An 18086-nucleotide genomic window follows, 5' to 3' on the forward strand; every position below is an offset into this window, starting at 1 on the left:
AATCGGAAAATACATACATATAATCACGCCTATTTCCCGGAGGGGTAGGCAGAGACCACGGATTTTCACTTGCTACAATCCTGATATACCTCTTGCGCTTCCTTCACTTTCATAACATTCCTCATACACGCTCGCCGGTTTAGGGTGCTCTTGACCTGGCCTTTCTTCAGGATTTCCCCGATCTGATCAGAGAAAGTCCGCCGAGGTCTGCCCCTTCCAACTCCCGTTTCTACCTCTCCCTTATACACTCTCTTTGTTAGTATCGGAAAAACATTGCTAATTTATCTCTCTATTACTATTGCTATTCTGTGTACTGTGGACTCATTAACGCGAGCCCAAGTGTCGCAAACTTCATTAATATCGACTCGGATGCTGTTGCAGCTCTAATAAGAAAAACATAGCTAGAATAATTTGATATCACTACTTGGAGCAATCTTGTATTAAGTTAGGAAAAGTTCCTTGCTATCGCCTTGCTGAACATGGATTTTGTCCCGGGGAAGGATAAAAGATAGTTTTTATTACGGAAATTATCATTCCACGCAGACAAAGTCGCGCGCAGAAGCTAGTATATGGTGTTAAAATTAATTATTTTTAAATTTAATCTCATTTTTAAACTGAAAAAGGTTAGGAGAGAATCGGTTCTTAATACACCTTACATAAAATTTAATATCTGGGAGACATAGCTTTTCTCGAAAAACATATAAAGACTCAAAAATGCATGTTTTCCCAGAGATAATAAGAGATAAAGAGATCGATTTTTCGCCCCCGAAAACCCCCATATAGCAAATTTCATCGAAATCGTTAGAGCCGTTTCAGAGATCCACGAAATATATAAATATATATAGATAGATAGATAGATAGATAGATACAAGTATACGATTAAATTATACACATCATTTTCCAATAATACTAAACAATGAAAAAACATTTTTGAAATCTAATTCCCTTACGTTGATTTACTACACCAAAGATAGATATAACTCCGTAATAGATGGATACAGTCTAAGAAAAAAACGTGCCTCGAAAATCACGAAAATTTGATTCTCGATCAGATGGCGCCACTAGTTTTGGCCTACACTCGTATAGAGGGCGTTGACTGTTTCGTTTGTTATTTATAATTTTAACGCATACCAGTGAAAGAACATGGGTCAAAATCATATAAAAATAATTAATGCAAATAAAAAAATCATTTATCCATATTTAAATACATTTTATCGTATTTTTATAAATATTTATTTTTAGTTTTAAAGTGTGTCGACAGATGGCAGTGAATTTACTGGGGTTACAAAATTTACTATGACAGTACCGCTCTAGTATAAGTTACTCTATGACTACACTGAACTGCAATGACAACGGGTCGCTTTATAAGCTAACATCTATGTAAATATGTAGGTACAAAGTAAACAATATTTGTAACAAATGTTTGCTTTACGTTAACGCAAATAAAGTAACAAATTTTTGCTTTACGTTTGTATGTTTATATAGGAACCATGCGCGTTGGAGGATCTTCCATCTTGTGGCCTGAATCGCAACCATAAACATCATGTACATTGACACTTCACGCCAAAGCAAGTGCTGCCATCTTGTGGGCTACTTTGGAAGCATAAACTACACATTTACGCCTCGCGCCAAAAATCTGACGTCTCCTGTGCTGCCCCCTACAGTTTATGCACGCTCCCTATTGGCGCAGTCGGTAGATTCGGTAAGATCAATCGATCAAGGATTAACTGACGAATGATAGAGATTAACCGCTCGTTAGTGAAGTGTTAAGGTCACAAAGGATTACGTGACAAATCGACATACTAACAACATCCGTAGACCTTATTTATTTACTTTATAATACAGATGAATATACTATAGTTGATAATGTCATATTTCTATCATCCTTGCTAAACTTTAAAAATTGTATACGTAACAGCGATCTGACCAATCTGTATCGGTTTTTAACTTGTGTACACAACCAACCTTTGCTGCATTGCTAGAACTGGCGGTGGTTTATTCCCTGATCCCTATAAGACAGGTTTACCTAGTTTAGGGCTCAGGACACTATTCCTAGGCTGTCTAACAATAGAATACTCCTAAAAATGTATTTCTACTATGTAATAAGCTGCATTTTTGATACACAAATAAATCATTTTTCATTTTCATTTTATATATATATATATATATATATATATATATTTTATACTACGTCGGTAGCAAACAAGCATACGGCCCGCCTGATGTTAAGCAGTCTCCGTAGCCTATGTACGCCTGCAACTCCAGAGGAGTTACATGCGCGTTGCCGACCCTAACACTCCTCTCCCTCGAGCTCTGGCAACCTTACTCACCGGCAGGAACACAACACTATTAGTAGGGTCTAGTGTTATTTGGCTGCGGTTTTCTGTAAGGTGGAGGTACCTCCCCAGTTGTGCTCTGCTCTAGATCTGGAATGACATCCGCTGTCCTGTGCCCTACCACACAAAGCGAGATGTCATTCACAGTGCCCATACCTCTCTTTTGGACGTAGTTTAAGGATATACCCGGGTCCGGGTATTACTCAATTAAATGACACAGCATAACAGTAAAAACCAAGGCACTATGAAACTACAAAATAAGAATACAAGGAAACAAAAAAACTACAAATAGAAACCAAAGACAAATGAACACACACACATTAAACATTAGATTTGGGGCCCATTTCTCGAACGGTATTAGAGTAATATTATTAGTCCACGAACTGTCAAATCGTATGGGTTGCCATGACAACACACTAATAATATTAGACTAAAATCGTTCGAGAAATGGGCCCTTGGTCGACGACATAACAGCGTGGTTCCGTTGCGTCATCTGACTTGGTGTAGGATTCGCATTTATGTATGATGATTGCAAAAAGGTTTATGAATTATAAGTTTAAGCGCGAAGAGGTAACAGATAGACATACAAAGTAACATTCGCATTTATATTAGAAGGAATTAGCGTGGACAATATATGTGTCGACAATAGTTGAATGTCACGCACACAACAAGTCGAACAGTGGGATTTTGAAATGAGTGTTCGTAACGATAGCAATTTCAGTAGCCAACCTGTGTAAGAGTAACTGTGGAATGAGCTGTACGACCTTCAAACCTTCAAGAAAAGAGCTTACTCCCATCTTAGAGTCCGGCAACGTACCTGCAGCCCTCTTATTAATGTCACTCTTACTGATAGTGTCTTAGGCTATCTAGACCGCTCGAGATTCTATTGTCACGCCAGCATCGTAACCACGAGTAAAACACATGTCGATTTCTACCATTCATCATCTCACCAGCCCAATTCATATAAAACATAAGCATCCAAACAAATCGCACAACCAGTCGCCCTACTATTCCTGCGACACGCCATTAGCGTTCGATCACACAGACAGCCAATTTGCTGAGAAATGGCCCGCGTTTCTTTGTGCCCGGAAAAAACGTTCCGGATAGAAATGTGCAATACTTATACGGAACTGGAAATGGTTATTCATCTTTGTTTATACGTTATCTTTATTATACTAATCTTATCAATATTATCTTTATTATACTTTATTGTAACTAGTGTAAATTAGGTATTTATTTATGTACTTTAGACTTAACAATAAATTAATTATAGATTGTATGTTATAGAATGTTACTTTGAATTCTTCTTTCAATTGAAAATATAAAATTATATTTAAATTATTCTGTATAATTCAAATTCAGCGCTGGTGGCCTAGCGGTAAGAGCGTGCGACTTTCAATACGGAGGTCGCGGGTTCAAACCCCGGCTCGTACCAATGAGTTTTTCGGAACTTATGTACGAAATATCATTTGATATTTACCAGTCGCTTTTCGGTGAAAGAAAACATCGTGAGGAAACCGGACTGATCCTAACAAGGCCTAGTTCCCCCTCTGGGTTGAAAGGTCAGATGGCAGTCGCTTTCGTAAAAACTAGTGCCTACGTCGATTCTTAGGATTAGTTGTCAAGCAGACCCCAGGCTCCCAGGAGCCGTGGTAAAATGCTGGGATAACGCGAGGAAGAAGGATTCTGTATAATTTATAATTCAAATTCAAATATACTTAATAAAATAAATTTTGACCCAAAAATAATAATGTACCCTAGATAATTATGTAATATTTCATTCAAAATATAATTTTTTTTTATGAAATAGGAGGCAAACGAGCAGACGGGTCACCTGATGGTAAGCGATTACCGCCGCCCATGGACACCCGCAACACCAGGGGGGTTGTAAGTGCGTTGCCGGCCTTTAAGATGGGAATACGCTCTTTAAGTGTAATGGTAAACTTAAGAACTGACAATCGTATTCTGAAATGTTTCTATATATTTTTAGGCACTACATGATGTTACTGTAAATGTTTTGTAAGTAAGTACTATGGAGAATGGAGTGCTGAGATTTTGATTTATTCTTAGATTCTGTTTTATTTGGGATTTTGCAGCAGGCCTTTAATTTTACTAAATGAGTGTAATTTATCTCCGTAGCTCTAATATACATACAAAAATCTATTTCAAACAATGACATCTTTAAGATTAAATCTTGTAAGTAATTCAAATAGGCCTTCTTTTATATTAAAATTTTGCAACTGCAACGGTTTGTAATTAAACATTTGTAAATTTAGACAATCTACAACAGTAATCTTTTAAACTAAGATTATATATTTAAAAAAATATATAGCTATATTAATTATTTTGCCTAAGCAGCCAACTTGCCATTTTATCATAATGGACTAAAGCGCTTACTCATCACTCTGACAGCAACATTCTGTTAAATTAGCGACATCAAATATCATAATCGCTCTCAAATAAAACGCCGCATGTCATGTCCAGAATTGAGATAAATGGTCACCCTATTGCCTGCCTCTCCACCAATCACCGCCCGCACTCCGCCCGCGCGCGCTAGGGGCCGCATGATTTACGCTCTTCCAAGGACATCTGATAGCGCGAATTGTCTACGCATTTGTCCCGGTCGTCGCGAATGTGTGGCGATATGTCAGCATTGTTTATTTACAGGTGGGGGGAGATTCGTAATATTTCGCATGGGCTCTTGAGACGGCGCATACTTTTAAAAATTGCTTGATTTGAAAGTTTAAAGAGCTTGATGTTGTCGTATCTATATCGGGATTGTTGGTTCATTTGACTGAAAATAGTATAAGCCGTAATGATATTGTATAATTTTACTTTTAAAAGTAAAAATAAATAAAAATAAAAATAGCCTTTTAAAAGTAACTTCAACTAAAACTACCTAAAAGTTATTTGAGTAATAGATTGTATTTCCACTATTGTATCGCTAACCTAATGTTAATCTATGTTTAGTACAATAAAATTAGTGCTAAAAGTTTTGGTCAGTTTTATTTTCTGGCATTTTTGTAAGTATTAAAAGAGCACTGCAGCGTTACGTAAGCGACATTATAAGGGGATGCTCTTTTTGTTCGATGCTTAAAATTCCGGATACGTCATTACCAAACATAAATGGAGCTGGGCGGGACATGTTGCCAGACAGAGTGATGGCAGGTGGGCCAAAATGTTAAACGAATGGTGGCCGCTTTCAGATAAAAGGAATGCCTGGCGTCCTTTGGCTCGTTGGGTAGACGACATGTGGAAGACTGCGGGGTCTGCGGGTCACTTCTGGATGAGATTGGCACAGGACCAGGATAAGTGGCGTACTCGAAGAGAGGCCTATGCTCAGCAGTGGACGATAGAAGGCTGATATGATGATGATGATGATGATGCTTAAAATTCCGATAAATAGTCATTCTAAGAATGTAAAGAGTAGACTACAGTTTTTTTCTGTATTGAATCTTATCTTTGAAAATTGGCTTAATAATTATGTGGCATTTTATCAGTTAGGGGCTGAAAAGTTTTGACGCTTCGGAACACACAACCAAAACACACACACACTGTGCACAGTGTGCACTGAGCACTGTGTAAGTGGGTACACTGAAAAAAAAAACATTCTTCCTAAAGTTTTGCCGAATTTGGTCAAAAACGCCAAGTCTCAAGAAATAGTTTTACACAAGTCTTTGCATTAGTGCCGGTAGGGAGTAATGAGGCTGCATATAAGTGGCTTCCGGCTTTACGCGCCCAATGCTACCTATTACTTTGATGTTGTTAGGGGCGGGAAAAGTCGATAGTTTTAGTCGACATTGACTTGTACAGCTACCACAAGTTTGGCACTGACATAAACGCTAGCGTGAACGTAACGTACTTTCTATGCATCTCGCTCGTAGTGGCATATAAGGACGAGTGAGATGTATAGAAAGATATGTCAGTGTTGACACTGTCAGTGACTCGTGGTACGGGTACTGTTCGTCTGACATCGTCCGCATTTTGGTACGAGTAAGAAGATTGTACCATTTATGGTACAGTCTTCTTCCTACAAAACAACTTTACTGCTTTGTTTCACAAACATATTATTTATAATATGTTGGTGAAACAACACTTTACTGCTTTACTGCTTTGTTTCACAAACATATTATAAATAATATGTTTGTGAAACAATAAAGCAGTAAAGTTGTTTTGTCGCTATTTGTGCAATCTTGAGTTCCAGTCAAGAGAAAGATGCTAAAATATAATCAACATGACTCACCACTCACTGTCACTGTGTGCCACACAGTGTGTGGGTATCTCACTATGCTCTTGGTTCTATTTTAGAATCTCTCTCTTTTTACATCGTTACCCTCTGGGGGATCTGGGGGCCTAGCTAAAATGACAATCGCTTATACACTACGCAACGAAACGCTATCTGGAAGGAATCTTACTCTTGTGGAAGAGTGATAAAGAGACCGTCATCTTGGCTAATCCCCCTGGCCCTTCCACAGTCATTGTTAGCCCTTAGTACCGAGCTCAAATACTAAATTTGAGACTTCTTCAGTCTGCAGCAGAGGTTGCTAAGTGGGCGTAGTAATCAAAATTATCAGAGCTCAGCTTTATTATTAAGTGAATAAGAGCTTCTGACGATCTGTTAACTGCGTAGAAACAACGTATATTGACTGTAACCACACAGTGACAATGTAAACGTTACGTTCAATACATCGATACCTGTAACCCCTTAGCAGGTGGACAGCCCTTAGCTCAGCGGTGGCAGCATGGTTGCATTTTTTATGCCTGTCACTTTCGCACTTACATACTTATTAGAACGTGACAGGCATGGTGACAGGCGATAAGAATGCGACCGTGCTTAGCCCGCTGGTAAGGTAATGTGTGATTAGAAACCATCGGTGTTACATACGCGTCCCCAGTAGCATTTATACGTCATAATGACGGCATTATTACGTCATAATGACGTCGCTGACGTCATTATGACGTATAAATGCTACTGGGGACGCGTATGTAACACCCCTGACGTAAAAAGTCAGGAAACCGATGGTTTCTAATCACACATTACCTTACCAGCGGGCTAAGCACGGTCGCATTCTTATCGCCTGTCACCATGCCTGTCACGTTCTAATAAGTATGTAAGTGCGAAAGTGACAGGCATAAAAAATGCAACCATGCTGCCACCGCTGAGCTAAGGGCTGTCCACCTGCTAAGGGGTTACAGGTATCGATGTATTGAACGTAACGTTTACATTGTCACTGTGTGGTTACAGTCAATATACGTTGTTTCTACGCAGTTAACAGATCGTCAGAAGCTCTTATTCACTTAATAATAAAGCTGAGCTCTGATAATTTTGATTACTACGCCCACTTAGCAACCTCTGCTGCAGACTGAAGAAGTCTCAAATTTAGTATTTGAGCTCGGTACTAAGGGCTAACAATGACTGTGGAAGGGCCAGGGGGATTAGCCAAGATGACGGTCTCTTTATCACTCTTCCACAAGAGTAAGATTCCTTCCAGATAGCGTTTCGTTGCGTAGTGTATAAGCGATTGTCATTTTAGCTAGGCCCCCAGATCCCCCAGAGGGTAACGATGTAAAAAGAGAGAGATTCTAAAATAGAACCAAGAGCATAGTGAGATACCCACACACTGTGTGGCACACAGTGACAGTGAGTGGTGAGTTATGTTGATTATATTTTAGCATCTTTCTCTTGACTGGAACTCAAGATTGCACAAATAGCGACAAAACAACTTTACTGCTTTATTGTTTCACAAACATATTATTTATTAAACAAACATATTATAAATAATATGTTTGTGAAACAAAGCAGTAAAGCAGTAAAGTGTTGTTTCACCAACATATTATAAATAATATGTTTGTGAAACAAAGCAGTAAAGTTGTTTTGTAGGAAGAAGACTGTACCATAAATGGTACAATCTTCTTACTCGTACCAAAATGCGGACGATGTCAGACGAACAGTACCCGTACCACGAGTCACTGACAGTGTCAACACTGACATATCTTTCTATACATCTCACTCGTCCTTATATGCCACTACGAGCGAGATGCATAGAAAGTACGTTACGTTCACGCTAGCGTTTATGTCAGTGCCAAACTTGTGGTAGCTGTACAAGTCAATGTCGACTAAAACTATCGACTTTTCCCGCCCCTAACAACATCAAAGTAATAGGTAGCATTGGGCGCGTAAAACCGGAAGCCACTTATATGCAGCCTCATTACTCCCTACCGGCACTAATGCAAAGACTTGTGTAAAACTATTTCTTGAGACTTGGCGTTTTTGACCAAATTCGGCAATACTTTAGGAAGAATGTTTTTTTTTTCAGTGTACCCACTTACACAGTGCTCAGTTCACACTGTGCACAGTGTGTGTGTTTTGGTTGTGTGTTCCGAAGCGTCAAAACTTTTCAGCCCCTAACTGATAAAATGCCACATAATTATTAAGCCAATTTTCAAAGATAAGATTCAATACAGAAAAAAACTGTAGTCTACTCTTTACATTCTTAGAATGACTATTTATCGGAATTTTAAGCATCATCATCATCATCATCATATCAGCCTTCTATCGTCCACTGCTGAGCATAGGCCTCTCTTCGAGTACGCCACTTATCCTGGTCCTGTGCCAATCTCATCCAGAAGTGACCCGCAGACCCCGCAGTCTTCCGCATGTCGTCTACCCAACGAGCCAAAGGACGCCAGGCATTCCTTTTATCTGAAAGCGGCCACCATTCGTTTAACATTTTGGCCCACCTGCCATCACTCTGTCTGGCAACATGTCCCGCCCAGCTTCATTTATGTTTGGTAATGACGTATCCGGAATTTTAAGCATCGAACAAAAAGAGCATCCCCTTATAATGTCGCTTACGTAACGCTGCAGTGCTCTTTTAATACTTACAAAAATGCCAGAAAATAAAACTGACCAAAACTTTTAGCACTAATTTTATTGTACTAAACATAGATTAACATTAGGTTAGCGATACAATAGTGGAAATACAATCTATTACTCAAATAACTTTTAGGTAGTTTTAGTTGAAGTTACTTTTAAAAGGCTATTTTTATTTTTATTTATTTTTACTTTTAAAAGTAAAATTATACAATATCATTACGGCTTATACTATTTTCAGTCAAATGAACCAATAATCCCGATATAGATACGACAACATCAAGCTCTTTAAACTTTCAAATCAAGCAATTTTTATAAGTATGCGCCGTCTCAAGAGCCCATGCGAAATATTACGAATCTCCCCCCACCTGTAAATAAACAATGCTGACATATCGCCACACATTCGCGACGACGTTAGCCCTTAGTACCGAGCTCAAATACTAAATTTGAGACTTCTTCAGTCTGCAGCAGAGGTTGCTAAGTGGGCGTAGTAATCAAAATTATCAGAGCTCAGCTTTATTATTAAGTGAATAAGAGCTTCTGACGATCTGTTAACTGCGTAGAAACAACGTATATTGACTGTAACCACACAGTGACAATGTAAACGTTACGTTCAATACATCGATACCTGTAACCCCTTAGCAGGTGGACAGCCCTTAGCTCAGCGGTGGCAGCATGGTTGCATTTTTTATGCCTGTCACTTTCGCACTTACATACTTATTAGAACGTGACAGGCATGGTGACAGGCGATAAGAATGCGACCGTGCTTAGCCCGCTGGTAAGGTAATGTGTGATTAGAAACCATCGGTTTCCTGACTTTTTACGTCAGGGGTGTTACATACGCGTCCCCAGTAGCATTTATACGTCATAATGACGTCAGCGACGTCATTATGACGTAATAATGCCGTCATTAAGACGTCGCTGACGTCATTTTGCTACCTGGGGTTGCTGGACCCTTAAAAACCTGTTCACTCCTTGTCAACCACGTAAAATGGCAGACCTTTTTATCGATATTTTCTAACTCTTCCCTAGCAGGTAAAAAAAAAAAATTTAAAATTTAAACTGTTTATTTCAAGAAAGATTACAAAGACTATTTACAGACTTAGCCTAATCTACATTCTAATAGATTGTATGCTAAGTATGGTCTATGGTATAATATGCTATATATAACAATTATGAGGTTAACTTAAATATTCAGGCAGTGCTTTTTTATCATGATTTTAATTTTATGGGGCTTACCCTCTTCTAAATTATCTATTATATCTCTAGGAAGACTATTTAAGATGTGTGGCAAATAACTCGACCAGACTCTTTGCCCATAATAGTTGTTGCTACTTGGTATATTGAAATATTTTTTATTTAACAGTACTCTAAGGTTAGTTGGCCTGTCATACCTATTCAGACTTTCCAATTTATGTCTATATTCTAATACTATCGCTAGTTTCACTTTATCATACACATTCATTATTCTACAATGTTGGAATAAGTTATCATAATTATGTTTATGTTTATATTTGATTTTTAGTGGTACAATGGATTTTAAGATTCTTAACTGTAAACTATATATTCGCTGTAGGTGACTTTTGTGGGTTCTGCCATAGCTAGATATTCCATAGTTTATCACCGAGTCAGCCATGGCCATGTATATTAGACGGAGTGTATTATATGGCATTTTGTTTTTAAGTATTGTCAGGTTACTGAGTACAGCTCTTAGTCTCTTACATACATGGTCAATGTGCGGACTCCAATTAAATTTATTATCTATTATAAGTCCAAGGTATTTATGCTGTTCTACTAAGTCCAGGGGCTCACAGTCGCAGCTCGAACCTGACCCATGCAAACAAGGGTGTTTGTGTGCTGTAATCTTGGGTATTATGTTGGTTTTGATGTAAGGTGACCTTATATGCAATATTTTAGTTTTTTGGTAATTGATAGTTAATCCTGCATCGTGGGACCATTTGCATAACATATCAAATTCGCGCTGCAACCTGCGTTGTGCCTCTGAGATATCAGTATCAGCTGTTATTAGACAAGTATCATCTGCAAATTGGTATACGGAGGCCTCTCTGAATATGTTGCACATATCGTTGACATAAACTAAGTATTCGGTTGGCCCGAGCACAGAGCCTTGTGCTGTGCCTTGGTAAGACTGCAGCAGCTCACTTTGCTCTCCTGCAATGCTGACCGTATTGTATCTATTTGTGTGATAGTTCTTTATCAAGTTCAGAGCCGGCCCCTGTATACCGCTTTGTTGTAACTTATTATATAATTTATTAAGATTTAAGGTATCAAATGCTTTGCTGAAGTCAATCATTACCGCTAGGACATGTTTTTTCTCATTAAGGTGCATATTAATCTCAACAGTAAATTGTGCTAGTAATTGGGTAGTGTTTTTCCCCTTTTGGAAACCGAATTGTTTTTCATGTAATATTCCATTGCCCGACAGGAAATCATTTAATGTTTTACCTAGGTGTTTTTCTAGAATTTTGTCAATTACTGGCAATATAGTAATAGGCCTATAATTGTCTGTGTCAGTATAGCTCCCTTTTTTATGTATTGGCCTAATTAAAGGTAGAAAGCCCTTAGCCCAGGTAAGGTAATGTGTGATTAGAAACCATCGGTTTCCTGACTTTTTACCTCTGCAGCTCCAGGGATATTACATGTGCGTTAAAAAACCTGTCAACCACGTAAAATGGCAGACCTTTTTATCGATATTTCCTAGCTCTTCCTTAGCAGGTGGAAAGCCCTTAGCCCAGTTGCGGCGCTCTCGACTCAAGCGCCCTCCGCACCGCGAATACAACTCACTTGCACACTCTTTCACTACGCCTACAACACTGTGTAATTAGAAACCATCGGTTTCCTGATATTTTACGTCGTGCTAGATGCGCGTTGCTGACCCTTTAGTTCTTTTCTTGACACTGTATCTTACAAGATACATAATTTTACACCCTCTTTTTGTTTTTCTTCTAAAAGGATTTTTTTTGCTTTGCCAGGCATAATCGAGGCTTGACTGAACTCTTGGCTGAACTCTTTCACTACGCCTGCCTACAACACTGTGTAATTAAAAACCATCGGTTTCCTGATATTTTTTACGTCTGCAGCTCCAGGGGTGATACATGCGCGTTGCTGACCCTTTAGTTCTTTTCTTGGCAATGTATCTTACAGGATACATAATTTTACACCCTCTTTTTGTACTTTTTTGTATAAGGATTTTTTTGCTCTGCCAGGCATAATCGAGACTTGAACTCAAGTTTTTTTTTTTTTTGCCAAGATAATGGTTAAAAACCTGTACACTCCTTTCCAAGAACCCTATACTGTAATCCATTGTTTCCAAATTGGTACTTACTGGGCAAGACTTGATCTTCAATTCATACTTAGTTATATAAGACTACTTCTACCCACGACTATTTAAAGAGAAGCAATTATGCGAACTTTGGCGATTTTTTTGGGAACAATCGCGCCTTACAGACGTCTTCAAACAAAAACGTCACTTTTTAACACTGAGATCAGATCCATAACTAATCCAGATCTAATTCAAAACCTGTTATTAAAATCAAAATGCGTCTGTTATTTCAATAACAAAACTTCCGTGAGACACAGACATATAAATTATATTAAACACAGCAACATGAAACATGTCGAGCGTTTCTCGACTTAAAATACGTGAGTGACCCGTTATTAATATATTTAATGCGTTTGTTATTTCTTAATATTTATCGAGGAAGGCTGAGAATCCTTTTTTCATCAAAACAACCGTTGTCCCGTCTCACGGACATTGTTTAAAACTCCCATGTAGCCTTTTATGACACGGGCGATCGGCCGGCTTTGTGTCAATGGCACTTCGTGGGCTCTCCAGGCTGTACAACTGGTTGTCCTCACACTTAACTAAGCATTGTTGGGCCTTATGCCGTTGCAATAAGGTTGTCACATAGTCAGAATAATAACGTCGACGAGTAAGTTTGTGTTTATGTTGTAAACGTCCCAGAACGTTCCTTCTTATGGACATTTTGTTTGAATGGGGTAATAAGATTAAATAAGAATTGCAATGAAGTTTAACGTCGCTTGAAATTGTCACTAGTCTTGTGAGAATTCAACGAGAAGAGAATGTAGTAATTATAGTTTTTTTAAATCCATACTTTGCAGTTATTTCTCGCTAATACTGAAATAATATTATAGGTCGCACAAAATGTAATAACGTAAAATGGGGTGAGTAGGAGCAAAACTGACATTCAAACCAAAGTGTTCCGGACGTTTGTATTTTTTTTTGGGTAGTTCCATTTCATAACTTTGACGATAAACAGGAAAAAACCACCTCAGCCCGTAGTCCCTCGTAATTGGGGTGAGATGGGTTTTCATACAAAGGTAATTTTGGAAGATTGTTGGATCGAGTTTTTTTATTATGAGTATTACTATAGCTCCATTTTAAATTGGAATACATTATTTTTGTAGCTGTAGCCCTAAAAACCCATCTCACCCCCCTTTCAAACCTTCTCTCCCCATTCATAACCCAACTCTCCCCGCGAACCCTACTCACCCCATTTTACGGTACTTTTTAAACTCTCTTCTTTTAACCTCCAATGGTCTATGAATTTTACTACACAAGAAGATTTGGCTGTTGAATTTGTTATTAAAGTAGGAAAAAAAAATTGTTTTTTTTTTAGTTACTTTAAAATTAAATGAATGAAAGGGAAATGCAGCTTTATTTACATTGAAAATGGTTGAGTTTTTTTTTTAAGTTTAAATATGAAAGATAAGTTCACAGTGTGAACCTAGGTTAGATTTTGCTAGACTAAGTTTAAATCAAAATATATATTATGAATCACTTACCCGCTTGTTGTCCCGAAACTTCAGCCAGCCACTGATGACACTATTATCCACATCACTTTCCACCTCCTCCGCCCTCCTCGCCGGCAACGGCGACCCCCCAGGACTGTCCACCTCCCGTCTCCTCATAACCGGAGTACATTGCTGCGACAGCCTCCCTTCGTTCACGGCATCACTCCTCCGACCAAGCACCGGAGTCCCGTGAGCCGAAACCCCGCCTAAAACGCGGCGTGATAGAAAAGGGCTGCCTTCCCACATTGATCTTTTCGCCGGGCTTTTAAATTCAGAATGCATACATAAAGCATCAAAATTCGCCAGTTCCACTGACACTCTGGTCTGCAAGCCACTTGGGTGCGTGGTCAGAATCGTCTGCTTGGCTATACTGCACCCGTGCCTATGTACCTCTTCCCTTCTCTCCATGGCTCTTTAGCTCTCCATTCCATCTGAAACGAATAATTTTATTAAACAAAATGGCTCCTTTAATTGCACAATTAGAGCGCCTACATTGGTTTAGATTGCTCTTGTATAGAGGGCCAGCCTTTTGTGCGAACTAAATTGACTGTTTTAGAATTTAAGCAGATTCGTTGTTAAGGAGGTCGGACACTGTGCGACAAGTGACAAACTTTATATACAATTTAATTTCAAATATGTCAGTAAACAACTTCCGTTGGCAATGTGAAGACTAAAAGTGTAGTTTGCCGCATCGCATGTCGCACAGTATCGAATTTCCACAAAGCATACGTTAATAAGTATGTACCTAATCATTCTATGGGATTTATATTTTTTCCAAAATATTCCTTTTTATGGGTCAATTGTACAATATGCAAAATTACCCGATCAGAGCGTAATCATTTAAACTTGTGGCCAAATTTTTTAAAAAATTGGTTTATTACCCATATAAATAACTTAACTTTATTTTATTAGTTTTAATTACTTAGTTTATACTTAATTTTAATAATAGTTTATAAGTCTTATTATCCATTATAAATGTAAAAACATTTATTTTAGCTAGAGATCTTAGATCCCGTTTTCTAAGGGGACCTTGCATTTTTGAGACAAAGCAAACCGCTTGGAACAGGTGTTCCTGGGGGTGATCTGAGCTGATTTAGCCCGGTTGCCACGAGGTTCCCCCCAGCAGGTGGGCAGGGGAGGGGGGGAAAAGTGCCTCCGGCGCGCCCCACTCTTAAGCTTTATATCTGCATATATCTAGCAAATATATCAAGTTTGGTGTCTTTTTCGTATAATTCGAGGATGAAGAATTCATTTCTGTGATTAAATTTTCACTCACCCATACAAAAAATACGAGAAATTGAAAATTCAAAAATTTTCTTTACACTTTTTTTTTCGAAAATCCTCTACAAAATTAAAACTATGGCGATTTGCTCTAGAAAAAAAAATACCTGTAAATAGCCCAGTTATCCTTCTATATAAAATAGTAAACTTGTCAAACATTTTTCTTTTATAACTCTGTTAAAAAAAATGTTTTGTGTCGCGCGGCGTACCCGCGTTGTAAGAGCGGTATGCAGCTTTTAGGATTTTTAAGTATGTTTAGATGATTTCTAACAAGTTGTTATTTTTCTGGTTGTAGATTACATTAATAAATTACTTCTGGATGTGATATATAGTTGGTCAAGCAAATCATGTCAGCAGAAAAAGGCGCGAAATTCAAATTTTATATGGGACGATATCCCTTCGCGCCTACATTTTATAAATTTGCCAGTAGTTATTATAAATGTGATAAAATTAGCATAGTTAGATGTTTGACAAAAATGCGGGTTAAAATTAGATATCTATTGTTCGCAATTGCCACTACATGCACATAGGTCCGTACATTTTAGTTTTTTTAACGCAGTTGCACCTCCTTGCTCATTTGTTTTGCAGCGGCAACGAATAATCTCCAAACAAGCAGCAGCCGCCGCAGGTCGGCTTGTCCATATGGGCTCCCAATAACCATTTTGTTTGGACCAGCCCCAGTCAGCAGGGCATGGTAGCTGTTGCTGAGAGGATATAATCTGTCCCCAAACCTACTCCCCAAACTCCTCCTTGGTAAACTGCACGGAGAATATGTTTACGTAGGGCATCTTCTGTTGGAGGCAGATTCTCTAACTCAGGGTTTCTTAAACTTTTTGCTATCACGGACCATTTTCACAATTTAAACAATTCCACGGACCCCGGTTAAAATATATTTTAGAAAAATAATAAAAACCCTTATTTATATTTTAAAATTTATTTTTATAAGTTTCATTACACTTAGGTTTCGTCAAGTTTATTACAAAATTTCCTAATAAGTATGTTTACAGTAGGTATTTGACTTACTGCGGACCCCTGATAAACATGCTACGAACCCCTAAGGGGTCCGTGGACCCCACTTTAAGAAACCCTGCTCTAACTGGAGATTTCTTATTGTATAAAGTACTCTTCGACACTCATTTACCTGATCTGAAATCAGTAACAAAATGCATAGTGTTAAAATACTGTCTAGGGATCAGTGTTGGCAGAAACGTTAATGCAATTAACCATTAACCAGTACAAATTGAACCGTAAACTGTAACTGTCCGTTACGGTTTACGGTTCAATTTGTACTGGTTAATGGTTAATTGCAATTAACGTTCGGCCAACACTGCTAGGGATCAATTCACACCTCGTAATTCAAATCTGTCCAGACTTAAAAATGTAAGACTCTTACTTGTGATACAAGACCATAACAAATTTTTCCAATATTTGCAAATTTGGCAACGCCTGCTCAGTATTGCCTTGTTTGTCGTATTTAAATCCCTCTGTTACAGCAGGTCCAGCAGGATATGCCCTCCAAGCTTGAAATACGCTTTTTTTCACCTTTCCACACAAAAAAGAAACAGTGTCGCAACCTGAAAAAGCGTGGAAGAATGCTAAGACTACTGTACTTTCTGGTCCTGTGAAATAAATTATATATCTATGCGTTACAAATAAAATCATATGTTTAAAGAAAGTTTGCAGCACGTGACCAATTGCCCAGATGACCTGTCTCGTACTGCGGTGACATATTTATTTTATTTACAATTAATGGAGGAACTACAAAAGTTACCTAATGAAGATGCAATAGCATGGCACGAGAGGAACTGGTCATTCTTTCCTGTGCCAATATGTACCCATAACTCCTGGAGCTCCGGCAATTGTGATATACATGCAACTGCGAGAACAACAAAATCAGTATCCACTGTGCGTAGCATAATTTTTGTGTGACCTGGGGCTACAGCATCAGCCACATAATGGACCATCATGCGCGTGTCTGCTTCCTGTACGAGGGCAACTGGTCACGTGCTGCAAACTTCCTTTAAATATATGATTTTATTTGTAACGCATAGATGTATAATTTATTTCACAGGACCAGAAAGGACAGAAGTCTTGCCATTCTTCCACGCCTTTTCAGGTTGCGACACTATTTCTTTTTTGTGTGGAAAGGCGACAAAAAGCGTATTTCAAGCTTGGAGCGCATATCCTGCTGTAACGAAGGGATTTAAATTTGGCAAACAAGGCAATATTGAGCAGGCGTTGCCAATATTGGAAAAATTGTTATTGTCTTATATGACAAGTAAGTCTTACAATATTAAGTCTGAACAGATTTCAATTACGAGGTTGCAACCCTAGACTTATTTTAACACTATGCATTTTGTTATTGATTTCAGATCAGGTACAAGTACGAGTGTAAATGAGTGCCGAAGAAATCTCCAGTTAGAGAATCTGCCTCCAACGGAAGATGCGCTACGTAAACATTATTCTCCGTGCAGTTTACCAAGGAGGCTATGTTTGGGGACATATTATAGCCGCTCAGCAACAGGTTGGAACATTGGGAGCCCATATGGACAAGCCTACCTGCGGCGGCTGCTGCTTGTTTAGAGCTTATTCGTTGCCGCTGCAAAACAAAATGCGCAGGGAGGTGCAACTGCGTTAAAAAAAACTAAAATGCACTGACATATTTATGTGCATGTAGTGGCAATTGCGAACAATATATATCTTATTTTAACCCGCATTTTTTGTCAAACATCTAACTATGTTAATTTTATCACACCCAT

At 38.4% G+C, this 18086-nt stretch overlaps 1 protein-coding gene across 1 annotated transcript in view; it reads right to left on the minus strand.

Annotated features, from left to right (window-relative positions):
* LOC134746521 (uncharacterized) overlaps window positions 1-18086 on the minus strand; it is a 699755-nt gene that overhangs the window by 621424 nt on the left and 60245 nt on the right. Inside the window, exon 2 of the mRNA XM_063680935.1 lies at window positions 14038-14477. Coding sequence (XP_063537005.1) covers window positions 14038-14454 — 417 coding nt within the window. The 5' untranslated portion in view covers window positions 14455-14477. The remainder of the gene's footprint in view (window positions 1-14037; window positions 14478-18086) is intronic.

The sequence above is a fragment of the Cydia strobilella genome, chromosome 13 (assembly GCF_947568885.1).
Source record: "Cydia strobilella chromosome 13, ilCydStro3.1, whole genome shotgun sequence".
In the NCBI taxonomy this organism is placed as follows: Eukaryota; Metazoa; Arthropoda; class Insecta; order Lepidoptera; family Tortricidae; genus Cydia; species Cydia strobilella.